This window comes from Balaenoptera musculus, chromosome 16 (assembly GCF_009873245.2).
Source record: "Balaenoptera musculus isolate JJ_BM4_2016_0621 chromosome 16, mBalMus1.pri.v3, whole genome shotgun sequence".
Classification (NCBI taxonomy): domain Eukaryota; kingdom Metazoa; phylum Chordata; class Mammalia; order Artiodactyla; family Balaenopteridae; genus Balaenoptera; species Balaenoptera musculus.
In genome coordinates, this window is record NC_045800.1 from 363857 (window position 1) to 376178 (window position 12322).

General features: G+C 63.0%; 2 protein-coding genes across 3 annotated transcripts in view; both read right to left on the bottom strand.

The window, feature by feature from the left end:
- Positions 1-242: 242 nt before the first annotated feature.
- On the bottom strand, positions 243-1407 carry UTF1 (undifferentiated embryonic cell transcription factor 1). Its single transcript, XM_036828046.1, has 2 exons — positions 852-1407; positions 243-733 (listed from the first exon to the last, which is right to left on the bottom strand). Exons 1-2 carry the CDS (start codon positions 1405-1407, stop codon positions 243-245), a joined length of 1047 nt encoding a protein of 348 aa, XP_036683941.1.
- A 3687-nt stretch (positions 1408-5094) lies between these two features.
- The window catches only part of KNDC1 (kinase non-catalytic C-lobe domain containing 1), a 56993-nt gene continuing 49765 nt past the window's right edge, over positions 5095-12322 (bottom strand). The window contains exons 27-31 of one of the 2 annotated variants that reach the window (XM_036829638.1): positions 11965-12115; positions 8947-9069; positions 8804-8863; positions 7920-8077; positions 5095-6856 (exon numbers count right to left, since the gene is read on the bottom strand). In XM_036829638.1, coding sequence (XP_036685533.1) covers positions 6625-6856; positions 7920-8077; positions 8804-8863; positions 8947-9069; positions 11965-12115 — 724 coding nt within the window. In that variant the 3' untranslated portion in view covers positions 5095-6624. The remainder of the gene's footprint in view (positions 6857-7919; positions 8078-8803; positions 8864-8946; positions 9070-11964; positions 12116-12322) is intronic. The other variant, XM_036829639.1, reaches the window with a different exon arrangement.

The window sequence follows — 12322 nt, forward strand, 5'->3', positions numbered from 1 at the left end:
CCCAACGGGGCCCCAGCCCACCAGCCCTCCTGGCCCCTCCCCGGGATCCCGAGGCCATTTTAACCTCGCCCTGACCTCCAGCCCTACGTTCCTACCCAGTGCGGGGCCCGCACACACACAGGATTAAGTCGGAAAAAGCAATCTTTTTATTTAACCTATACCTAAGTTAGGGGTGGGGGAGGGCTGCAGGAGGGGTCAGGGCCGAGGGGCGGCCCTGCAGAGAGGACCGCGGCGGCCGGGCCTCACTGGCGCGGGTCGGCCAGGACCCCTCGCTCGGCGGCGGCGCTGCCCAGGATGAAGCCCACGGCCAGGGACACGGTCTGGTCGAAGGAGCCGCGCAGCTGCTCCACGTGCTGGTTGAGGGTCAGCAGCTGGTCACGCAGCGGGCCCAGGACGGACACGATGTCGCCCAGGTGCCCCAGGGTCTGCAGAAGGGCGGCGTTCAGCGACGGCGGCGCGGACTGCGGGGGCACGGGGTCCTCCGGGCGACCAGGCGGCGAGTCGGGATCTTCCCGGGGGGGGCCGGGGGGCGACGGCGACGGCGGCGGCGAGCCGGGGCCGCGGAAGGGCTCGGGGTCCTCGGGGCGGCCGGGCGCGGGGGTGAATGTGGAAACGGCCGTCGGGGAGCCGGGGGCGCGGGGCGCGTCCACAGACTTGGGCGGGGACGGGCTGAACCGGAGCGTCCAGGCGGGGTCCGCGTCCGGGTCTCGGGCGGCGAGCAGCGGTGGGGCGCCTGGAACGCAGAGCGGGTGGTCGCGTGAGGCGCGCCCGCCCCTCCCCCCGGCCCGCAGCCCACTTCCCCCGGTCCGAGGCCCCCCCGCCCCTCCCCTCCCCCACCCCAGCCCACCTACCCGGCTCAGCGGGCGCCGCGGGGGCCGGCCGGCGGCCGCGCGGGGGGCGCCCGGGCCCGGGGGAGCGGCGGCGGCCGCGTCTGCGCCCGTTGTCGCCCAGCAGCCCCATGAGCTGGCGGATTTGCGCGTCGAAGGGCCCGGGCGGCTGACCGTGCGCGTCGCGGACCTTGTCCTTGAGAAACTTGTAGCGGCGGCGGCACTGCGCGGGCGTGCGCCGCACCTGCTGGCGGGCCAGCGCGGCCGACACGCGGCGGTAGGTGGGCAGCGCCTGGCGGCGGTCCAGCAGCAGCGCTCGCCACACGGCCGGCTGCAGCAGCGTGCCTAGCAGCAGCTCCGTCTCGCGCGCGCTCCAGGGCGTGCGCTGCGCCGAGCCCGGGGATACGGGTGACCCTGGGGATGCGGGCGACCCGGGGGGCGCGGGCGCCGCCAGCGCGCCGGGCGAGGCGGGCCTCGCGGGCGGGGTCCCGGGGACGCCCCCCGCCAGCCGCGGCTCGGAGTCCGGGCTGGCGGGCGACGGCGGCGCGGGCGGGGGCGGCCGCCGGGGCCGGAGCAGCATCCCGGGGCCGGCGGGCGCGCGGGGGTCGGGGCCGAGGCCCGGGAGAAGCCGCCCACACACGCTCGGTGGGCCCTGCGCGTTCGCCCTCGGTCGGAGCGGGCGCCGGAGCCCAGCCGGGTCTAGGCGGCCCTCCCACCGCTCCGCCCCGCCCCGCCCCGCCTCTGCGCGCGCCAAGTTCAACTTGGCTGCTCCGCCGCCTGGGTCTCCCGGCCAGTCTTTGGGCCCCTAGGCCCTGAGCGCCTGGAGCAAAGTTCTGCCCCCGCCCGCCCAGCGGGGAAGAACTCTCGCCACCGCCGTGTGTACTTCTTAAACTACTCAGTTGCGGTACAAACAAATATGGCTACGTGCATTGGGCGCGCAAGGTTCGATTCGTCTTTACGCATGTGCCATGACCTTTCACTGCTGCGCAGATGAAGCCATGGAACATTCCAGTCCCAGAGGCTCCCTCACGCCTCCTCCTTTTTCCTTTGGTGCGCCCTAGATGTTGTTTGTAAACGTAATTGTGTTCTGGGTCTGCTCCCCGCCCCGTCTTCCTAGTGTGGTCTTAGTCTGTGCAGGAGGTAGCGTTCATCACTGCCTGCTGGCAGCTTTCTGCTGGATCTGATAAAGAGCCGGGCCAGTGGTCGGACGTAGTGTCATAATTCACACGCACACTTAACAGAAAGAAACTTCTTTATTCTGATAAAGAATGGCTACAGCTAACATTGTGGTTAATACAGAGTATTGAGCCTCTACCCCCCCCCCCCCCCCCGAGAGATTAGGAATAAGACAAGGAGGCCCAACATTCTGGCTTCTGCTCAACCTTATTCTAGAAGTCCTAGCCAGAGCAATAAGACAAGAAAAAGGAGTAGGAAGTATAGAGATAGCAAAGGAAGAAGTAAAACAGCCGCCACTTGCAAATCAGATGGTTGTATACGTGGAAAGTACAAAATCTACAAGCACATTATTAGAATTAATAAATGAGCTTAGCAAGGTCATTGAATACAAAAATAAACAAAAGTTAATTGTATTTCTGTATACTAGCTACAGTAGTTTTATAAAACTCCTTAGTTTGGGATAATTCTGTGTCCGAGTTGCACAGACAGCACAGAGTCCCTAACATCTTACTTGTCCGTGGAACTTTGGCAGAGCTAGGAAGTTAGTGTTGACTAAACTGCAGACTTACTGGGTTGTGCCAGGTTTTCTGCTGATGTCCCTTTTCTGTCCCAGGATCCCATCCCTGTGCTGAGCTGCATTTAGTCATCCTGTCCCTTCAGTCTCCCCTGGGCCGTGGCCGTTTCTAAATCTTGTTTTCCACGTCCTTGACAGTTTGAGGAGACGGGTCAGGTGTTTTGTGGTGTGTCCCTCAATTTGGGTTTGTCTGCTGTCTTCTCATGATTAGAGTGGGGTTCTGGGTTCTGGGACGAGACCCCAGAGGTGATGTGCCATCTTATTAGTTCGTGTTAGGATGCATGACGTCGGCAGACTTGGGGCCATGATGCTGGCCCCCATCTCCGGCTAAGGTGGTGCCTGCCTCTCCCCACTGTCAGGTCACCCTCTTCCTGTCCTGCCCTGCAGTGGGGGCCAGTCACCAGGTCCCCTGCCGCCCACACTCGAGGGGGTAACAAGCCACACCTCCCGGGGCAACCACGTGTACTGTTTGGGTTTCTCCCAGTTCTTCCCGTTTATTTTTTCATTCAGTTGTCCATTTACTCCAGTGTGGACTCATGGACGTTTGTCCTATTCCTGGGTCACAGCCCATCACTGTCGTACGTGGGGGCTCAGACAGCCCAGCTCTGGCTGTGGGGAGCCTTCACAGCTCTTTCCCTCTTGTCCTGTGTCCTTTTGATATGATCTACCCTCCCACCCCCAAGCCCCGCTTTTAGCACTTCGTAGCTCCTGGCTCATCTGGTACTTTCCCCACTCAAGCCCTGGAATCAGCCATTTCCTTTTCTTGGAGAATTGAATGGTATCTGGAAACCAAGATTTGGGTACAGGATGCAGCTGCTGCTATTGGGGTGTCACTGCTTCTGGGCCCGTGGTTCTGGGGGCAGTTTTGCTCCCCAGGGGACATTTGGCGATGTCTGGAGAGTTGTTGGTTGTCACAGCTGGGGGCAGCGGGCGGTGCTGCTGGCATCTAAAGGGTAGAGATCAGAGATGCTGCGAAACATCCTGCAGGCTCAAGACAGCCCCACAGCAGAGAGCCACCCCCCGACACGTCAGCGAAGCTGTGACTGAGGTCCTGCGGTGGCAGCCGGGAAGTGGACCGCGCACAACCTGTATCTCGGGTCCCTGACCGCCGCGCACCTTGGGCTCCGTGAGATCCTTTCTCCGATGGTAGGAGGCCTGGTGCCTTCGTCTCCCACTGTCTACTCGCGTCCCACCCCCCAGCGAGTGCGCAGAGGAGCCTCAGAGGGCTGGCCTGGTGCCCGAGAAGCTGCTCCCATCCGGGGTGTGGGCCTCACTGCAGTTCTCTTGTCTTCAGCTCAGATTCCCTTCAGAACAGCGTTTCCCACGGTCACTGAGGTCCACCCCCTGGGGAGCGGGAGAGGCAGTGAGGAGATGCGGCTGCAGGAAGGTGGCAGCTCGAGCCCGTCCCGTCCCAGGAGAAGTCCCGCTGTCCTTGCAGCAGGTATCAGACAGCCGCCGGAAGGACACAAGCCGCAGGGAGGGGTGTGGCCAGCACCCAGCCGGCCCCTCGGCCACTTACCCCAGCACCACCGGCCACTCCAAGCCCGTGTCCCAGGCGATGGCCTGGCTGCCGGGGTCCCACCGGCCTTCTCCAGGTGGCGGGTGCTGGTGCCGGCCCAGGGGCTGCCTTGGGCTTGATCCCAGCCTGCCGGGCGTGGGGGAGTGGGACCCCGTTTGTGGCAGGGGGCCTCCCCAGAGCCTGGGTGCGCAGGGCTGGGCTCCATTCAGCGTAGGAGGGGCTGCACGGGGTTGGGGGGGCTGGCTGGGGTGCTGGTTGTCAGTTCTCAGAAAAACGTGTTGATGTGATCAGAGCCGGTGCAGTGAAGGGAGAGCCGGTCTTCCTGGTGCTTTACTCGTGTCTCGGGGGGAAGAGGGCCCAGGGTCTAGTGGTTCTAAGGTGGCTGAGGACCCCCCGTCCCAGCCCAGACTCCAGAGCCACGTGGCCACGGCAGCTGCTGGCCACAGTGACACGACCCCACTATCGCCCCGCCTTTGTTGGTGCCCACCGACCCTCAGCTCTTCCACTGGGACCCTTCCCGGCGGTGACCACGCCCCGGGCACGCCCCAGCCTGTCCCCGGCGAGGACGAGCCGGCTGTCTGGCCTGTGGGCTGCGGACGAGGTCTGGGTGGCCGGACGCCAGGATGGGCAGGGCTTGTGGCAGACAGGCGCGGGCCGTGGTGCCCGGAGGCCTCGGCAGGTCAGCGACCGTGGGAGGCTGACTGTCTCCTCCTCCAGCGGCAGGCACGTCCCGGGCAGCGGCGTGAGCCTGCCTGCTCGTGGGCCCCGGGTTGTGGGGTTTGGTCCTGGTGGGGTTTGGCCCTCTGCGCGCCATCCGAGGACATCGCCGTGGCCTGAGCCTCCTCGTCCCCTCGTCCCCTCCCGCCTTCACGAGCAGCCCTGAAGACGTCTTCGTCTGGCTCGAAGGAGCCGCCCTGACCCACGGAGCAGATAAACACCAGGAGCCCGCGGAGGCCATCTTGGTAGAAATGACTTTATTTAGAAACCTAAACCGCGCGTGAGGGCGACATGCAGACAGTCGTGCTGGAGCCGAAGCCTGGCCGCTCCCCCAGATAAACCGTTACAGTTGGAATGTTTATTTGCGCTGGGTGCTAACTTCATTTCAGGCTTTGTGGCGCTATCTTTGTTGAATTCAAATCCTGAAAATGTAGGAGTTGATCTGCAGAACCAAATTCTCATATAAAAGCCACGTTTGCAGGGCCAGGAGTGCCTCTCATGTTCCACGAAAGCGGGACGTAGATGTCGCGAATGAATATATGTGGGAAAACACATCTTGACAATAGAAATTCAGTGTTTTATCACAGGTAATGGTTTTCCTAGAAATACCACGAGCAGCTGCGCTAAAGAATCACTAATTCTGAAACTTAAAAGAACAGTCTTGGGTCTTGCAGCGATTTGCAACGTAAAAACGCTGGTGCCTGGGATGGTGCCAGGGCTCTGGCCTCCCTGCTGTGGAGGTGTGACGTGCTGTCCTGGTCCCATGCCCCTGGCCGAGCGCGGTTTGGAAACAGCCCTGGGGAAGAGCTTGGTACCACTGAGGCCGCAGACCTCGTTTCCTCGTCAGAACGCGCTGGTGACAGCCAGCCTCGGGAGCTAGGCGTGGGTGTGTGAATCACATGCATGGCTGCTGAAGAAGGGGGGGACCCGGCCATGGCCCTACAGCCCCCAGGCCCCCAGGTAGGGCAGAGGGAGGCTGTGTCTCTGCTTTGGAGCTGCTGTCTGACACCTGCATGCTTTGGAAGCAGGGCCTCGGCCCAGGTGTGCCTGCCCCACCAGGAAGTGCTCTCAGTGGTGGGGCGGTGGGCACAGGGGCCACGGGGCACTTGGGGGCTGCCAGTGTGGAGCCATGAGGCACTCTCCGGCAGCAGGAGGCCGGGCTGGGACGGAGGCGAGGCCGGGCCTCTTGGCGGGAAGGGCTGCGAGGCTCTGGCACCCGCACCTGGGACTGGGTGAGCAGCCAGGGGTTGGGGCTGTAGGAGGGGGAGGCCCGGCAGGGAGGAACTGTGAGCCCAGGGTGGGGCTTGGGCCCCCCGGGAAGCCTCGGGCCCAAAGGGAGGGTTTCAGAACCCCCTGGAATCTGTGGTTGGCAGGGGGGTCAGAGGTCAGTCTTGGCCCTTCGTTTTTGGGCAGACATAGACCAGAGTCGCGGGAACACTGCTCAGTGGGCACCTGGGTTTAAAGCCTGAGCTGGGTGCTGTGGTGGGGGGTTTCTGGGGGCTGAATGGCCAGACAATTGGGTGAAAGCTGTTTATCTTTGAGAAATATAAATGGGTATTCGGCTCCTGGGGAGCTTACTTACCCTATTTTGGTTTAAATTTTTAATCTTTAAATTTAATTTTAAAATTCTCCTAGAAACCCCCCTCAGCCTCTCCTGGCGCCGTCTCTCTCGGGTCTGGGTCTGAGCCCGTGCTCCCGCCCCGGTGCCCCTCCTGGGCCGTGGGGGTCCCTGTCTGACACAGCAGGCACGGCCCCTGCCACCCCAGGCCTGTCCTCGGTGTGGACTCCACACCCAGACCCGCTGTCCTGCGCTATTGGAACGTGGCTTTCATTCTCCGCAGCTTGTCCTGAATCTTCTTGGAGTGCTTCTCGCCGGCCACCTGGTGGGAGCCAGCCCTGCTGTCCTCAGCCAGAATGGAGATGTCGGCCCCGCTGAATCGGGCGATTCTCTGCTTGAGGTGGGACTGCAGCTTGGGGTCGGGGGCGAACGTGTAGGGGTTCTCCTGGAACGCGTGGACCTGGCTCGCCACTTTGGCGATGTTTCTGTGTTGGGGGAAGAAACGAAATGTGAGTTTGCACAAGTCACGGGGGCAGCGTCTGCAGCCAGTGCGTTCCCAGCCTGCTGTCAGGCACTGTCCCAACCAGGCCGCATCAAAGTCCAGACTCTGAGGGACCGGTCCGCCCTTGACCCTGAGGAGGCCTGACCGGCCTCCACCTGACCGCCATGTGGACGATGAAGGGGGGAGAGGATGGAGTGGGGTGAAAGGTCGTGGGGGGAGGGTCTCCCTGGAGACAGGCTGGCACTGTCCTGAGAGGCACTGCGGGCCTGGGGCGCTGCGGAGGGACGTGGGCCTGGAGCTCCTAAGGAGCGGCTGGCCCCAGGGTGGGCTTCCGAGGGCACCCCTGCACCTTCCGAGGCCAGAAGGAGCAACGATCGCCTTTGGCTGGGAGTGTCTGAGTCCCTGGCAGGGTCATGGTGGTGGTCGGCACCAACAGCCCCCCAGTCTGCTCCTCCCAGGTGGGTCCGCAGGTGTGCCGGGCAGTTGAACGGTGGGGACTGACTGAGTCCTCCGGACAGCTCTACGGAGGGGCCCCAAGGGGGACAGCAGAGGCAGGGAGAGAGGGGAGATGTGGCTCGGGGGGTCAGGGAGGGTGGTTGCACAGAGGTGGCGTTCTGGGTGCGCCTGGATCTCCCAATAGGAAGGGAGGTCACGGCAACCTTGGGGCAGTGTTTGGGGCCGTGGACGCTGGACTGTGCGAATTGTTTACCCCTTGTTTGTGGAGAAGGAGGTGGCTGGAGGTCACCCAGGGGAGAGGGTGTGGAGGCCTGGGCTGGGGTGAGGGCTGGGTGAGGGGCAAGGCGGCCCAGGTCTCAGAGGAACAGGAGAGATGGGGGTGGCCCCTCACCTGGTTCCTTTCACCTGTGGGCCCCTCACCTGGCTTATTCACCTGTGGACCCCTCACCTGGTTTGTTTCACCTGTGGACCCCGCACCTGGCTTGCTCACCTGTGAGTCCCCCACCTGGCTTATTCACCTGTGGGCCCCTCACCTGGTTTGTCTCACCTGTGGGTCCCCCACCTGGCTTGCTCACCTGTGGATCCCTCACCTGAGCTTGCTCCACCTGTGGGCCCCGTTGGTCATGGTGAAGCCCCCTGTCTCCAGCTGCTGGATGTGCATGGCCAGGAGGTGGGCTGAGGGCAGGGTGGGCTGGGCCCTGAAGCGCCGTCCTTCCATCAGACACAGGCTGTCGCTCTTCAGAAAGACCTGGGGCCCAGCCAGGGGCGTGGGCGGGGGGGACGACAGGTGAGAGGTCAGCCCAGGTGCCCAGCAGGGGCCGGCTCAGCCCGGCCAAGCCCAGCTGGCGCCTGTATTCCTGCTGCATGGGGGCTACAGCACCCCGATTTATCAGCCAGTCCAAAATGTCCCTTGGCTCTTGGGTTGCGGAAAGTCCAGATGTCTAAAGCTTGCAGACACAAAAGGAACACTGACCCCCCCCCCCGCCAGAAAGCCGTGCGCTTCCTGCTGCTGCTGGCAAATTCCTTTCCAGAAAAGAGCCAGGTGACCCCACTGCCCAAATTAGACTGAGGGCCGGGCTGGCCGGCCGCAGGGACCCCTGGGTGTGGTGGCAACCGAGGACACACAGCTGTCCCCCCACCGGCAGGGCGCTGCGTCTGGGGCCGGCTGCAGGCCGCTCCCCCCGCCTCACTCTGGGAAATGCCCCCCATCCGGAGGGCGTGTCCCCGCTTAGCATCTCATGAGGGGCGCCAGGCTCAGGCAGGGCCTCAGGGTACCTGCACCCCAGGCTGGAATCACGGCCCTGGAGCAACCCTGCCACATCTTGCCCAGGTGAGTGGCCGAGGCCCCGGGGGAGATGGGGGGCCACACACGATTCTGAGGGGGCCATGAGGTGGGCGCCACGATGCAGGATCTGCCGGGCGATCCCCCCCTCCCCCGGGACGGGAGCTGCTGGGAGCTCACGCAAAGGGGTACCTCCACGGCTTTCAGCTCCTCCATGACCTCTGCTATCTTTGCAGGTAGAATTCTCCAGGCCTAAAATAAAAGCACAGGTGAAGCTCCTACAGCCCTGCCTGTGCCCACGGCGTGGCTGCAGCCGGCCCCCCCGGGGGACTCACGGGGGACTGTCGCACGGCCGGGTGCTCCAGGCCGCCCAGGATCTGCATAGCTGTCGCGAAGTTCCTCTGCTCGTAGCAAGACTTCGCAATCAGCAGAAATTTGGAGAGCAGGTTCACCTGCAGCTGGAACCAGAGAACAAGACACTCAGCGTCCTCCGTCTCAGACGAGGGACCGGGGCACAGGGGCCAGCATCGGGGCGCAGGGCGGTGCGCCCACCTCCGTGCAGGGGAGGGTGTCGGGGGCCCAGAAAACAAAGGCACAAAGGTGTGCAAAGTCCATCTCACTTCTCTCCCGGGACAAATCTCTGCTCAGGACAAATGGGGGGAGCAGGAAGGGCACCCCCCACTTGGGGAGATGGAGCCGAGGTGTCCAGAGGCAAACCGGGAGCTGATTTCAGCTTCTCATCCGCCCGGCCGAGTCCACGGCAGGACGGGGTTGCAGCGCCTCAGGGGTCGCTGGTCGGCAGGGCAGATTCACCAGATTTGATGGGAACACCCCACGGCAGCCCCTGCTGCCCCAGTGGGATTCTCCTCTCCGAGCAGACCTGAGGGGCCTGGCTCACAGCCCCACAGTTAGCGTGTGGATTTTACACAGTTCCAGCAACTTCCAGAAGATTCTGGAGAATTCAGCTGACCCCTCATTTCAGAGCTGCCTCACCCTGTGGACTGTCGCCACGCCAAGGACATCCTTCAGGTGGGAACATCGCCTGCGGGTCCCAACCAGACACCCTTGTCTTGGTCACAGGACGGGTCCTGGGGGTCACTCAGCACCATCGCCTCCCAGCTGTCTGGCTTGAGTGCCTCTTAAAGGATCTTGAAAAAACATCTACCCACTCCTGCTTCTTTCGTTGACACCTCATTATTTTCTCCATAGGTTCAGATGGATGCAAAGTAGGCGATTTTCAGCCTGTCCAGGCAGAGCTCTGTCCCCTCACCGTTGAACCTCGTACCAATCAAGTCACACAGTGGGTCTGCTCTTGTGACCGGCGTCCCGCCCTCCAGGCTCAGCCGCCGTGGCCTGTGTCACCATCTGGTTTCCTCATAGGGCTGAATATTTTCACAGGGTGGATGGTGGACCACGTTGTTCATCCGTTGGTCCATCGACGGATATTAGGTTGCTTCCTTCTCTTGGCTGTCGTGTTCCGTCACTTCTACACCTGCCTGATGAAACCAGGGTCCTGCTTTGCTTTCAGTCCCACCATTTTTCATCTACAAAAAGGGAAGCTTTTCTTGAAGGTGAGAAACTTTACACTGTTTCCTTTTCTTCTTGACCTTGTGTTTCCACTGTCTCACCCCCCGCCTCCCACCCCGGGATGTGATCTGGAAGGAATGCACTGTTACCACTGAGGGCTTTTATTAGCCTTCCGTTACATTCTCCGGCTCAAAATTTGAGTTCTGACAAATTTTTCTGAGACCAGAGTTTATGAATGTAGAAGTCAGTCTCCCGGGTTGTTCTGACAGCATAGTGAGTGACACCCAATATGTGGAACAACGTGTATTTCAGAACTTGATCAGCATGTTTGCCGAAGGTGCCCACATGGCTTCCTGAGAACTCCTGGCACTTTCTCCCCTCGGTCCCTGCGCTGTCCTGTCCCTGCTGAGGCGGCACTGCCCCGTGAACAGTCCTCCCTCCAACCTCTGCTCACAGGGACGGGGGAGCCGTTCACGCAATGGGGAGAGTTTGGTCACTGCAACAGCAGTTCCTTCCCGCCAGGCGCTGACCCCGGGTGAGTCTCAGGTGGGTCTGAAGACCGTTCCGTCCTGCGGCCTGGGGACGCTGGCGCCCCTTTGTGGTGACCTGTGGGTGGGGCAGCTGCAGAGGCTCTGGGTTGAGGACTCCCTGGTAGCCGAGGTCCCCTGGGAAGCCCGAGCACCCAGGCCCGTGTGATGTCCCTGATCAGGGGAAGCTGCACTTTGATGTCACTCATGATAACATCGTGGATTGGAACAAACCAGGTGGGGGAGGGGGACCAGGCCACATCCTGGCAGAAGTGAGGACGGGTCAATCTGTCAGCTGATAAACCCTTAAAGAAAATTCTCCCGAAAAGGGGAAAGAGTGATAAACTCGGCGTTTGTTCATGGGCCTTGGGGTTGCCCCTAGGGGCTTGGGGGACACAGAGGAATACTGGGAAAGGAAAGACACATTGCAGAGGCTCTTAATGCCGGAACGGGCACGTCCGGGCTTCACCGTCTCACGGGGAGGTGGTGGCCGCGGTGGGCTCTGGGGCAGCTCCTGGGACAGAACAGGGTCCCCCGCCCCGAGCTCCCCCTTCGTGCTCAGCCCACTCCAGGGGCTCATGCCTGGGGAGCTGATTCTTTGGGCCTGGGAGGCGGTGGGCGTGCACCCGCGGGAAGGAGCTGTGTGACACAGCAGGAGCCCCGTGGTCCCCACCGGTTCCTCCACGTGGCCACGTCCTACGGGCAGGACCTTGTGACCCCCACCTGCGTCTGGCCTCAGGTGGAAGGACGTCGGAGGCCTTGGCAGCGGGGTGCTCGCTGGGCGGACTCTGGGGCACTAGGCCCACCCGCTGCCCCTCCTGGCTGGGTGGGACCTGAGGGAGGTGCTGGCCCTGAAGCAGGTGGGTCAGTCCAGGCCGAGGCCTGTGGGACCCAGAGGAGCCTCGCCTTGATGGGACCCCTGACCAGTGTTTCATTTGTTCCACAAACTGGCCGAGGACACACGTGCACCCGTGCTGTTGTGACAGTGGCCACGAGAGCTCAGGCCAGCGGGTCAGTTCCCAGCCCTGGGTCGCGACCGAGGCAGGAGGAGTGTGGGAGCACGCGGGGGCTGTGGGTATGAGGGCGGGAAGGACACCGCGCGTGTCGGCATGTGTGTGGCGCCGCGTCCAGCTGTGAGCGGGGGTGTGCCCGTGTGAGGTCTGCGTGTCCGCGCCGCGGGGACAGGCCTGGGTGGGCCTGGAGCCGCCGTGCACCCCCAGCAGAGGGGGTCTCCCAGGGAGGTGCCCTCGCTGCCAGTAGCCCCGACTCTGCGCTGGGGCCAGAGCTGAGGGCACCGACCTTGGAGGTGTGGCTGGTCACGATTTCGGCGGCCACCCAGGTGCTGACATCTTCTGCGCTTCTTAAAAGCTGTAACAGGTACTTGTCCTGGACGTAACTGGGCAGAAATAAGCTGCAGGTTTTGGCCGACAGAGACTCGGAGGAGCTGGCTCTGCAAGAGATGCGGGCGCACGTCCCAGCCAGGACCCGGGTGGCGCTCAGGACCCGGGGTGGTGCTCAGGGCCCGGGGCGTGGCGCTCAGGGCCCGGGGGGTGGCGCTCAGGACCCGGGGTGGCGCTCAGGGCCCGGGGGGTGGCGCTCAGGGCCCAGGGGGCTGGCGGGACCGGCCCTGCGAGGCGGCGGTGCAGCTGAGCACCAC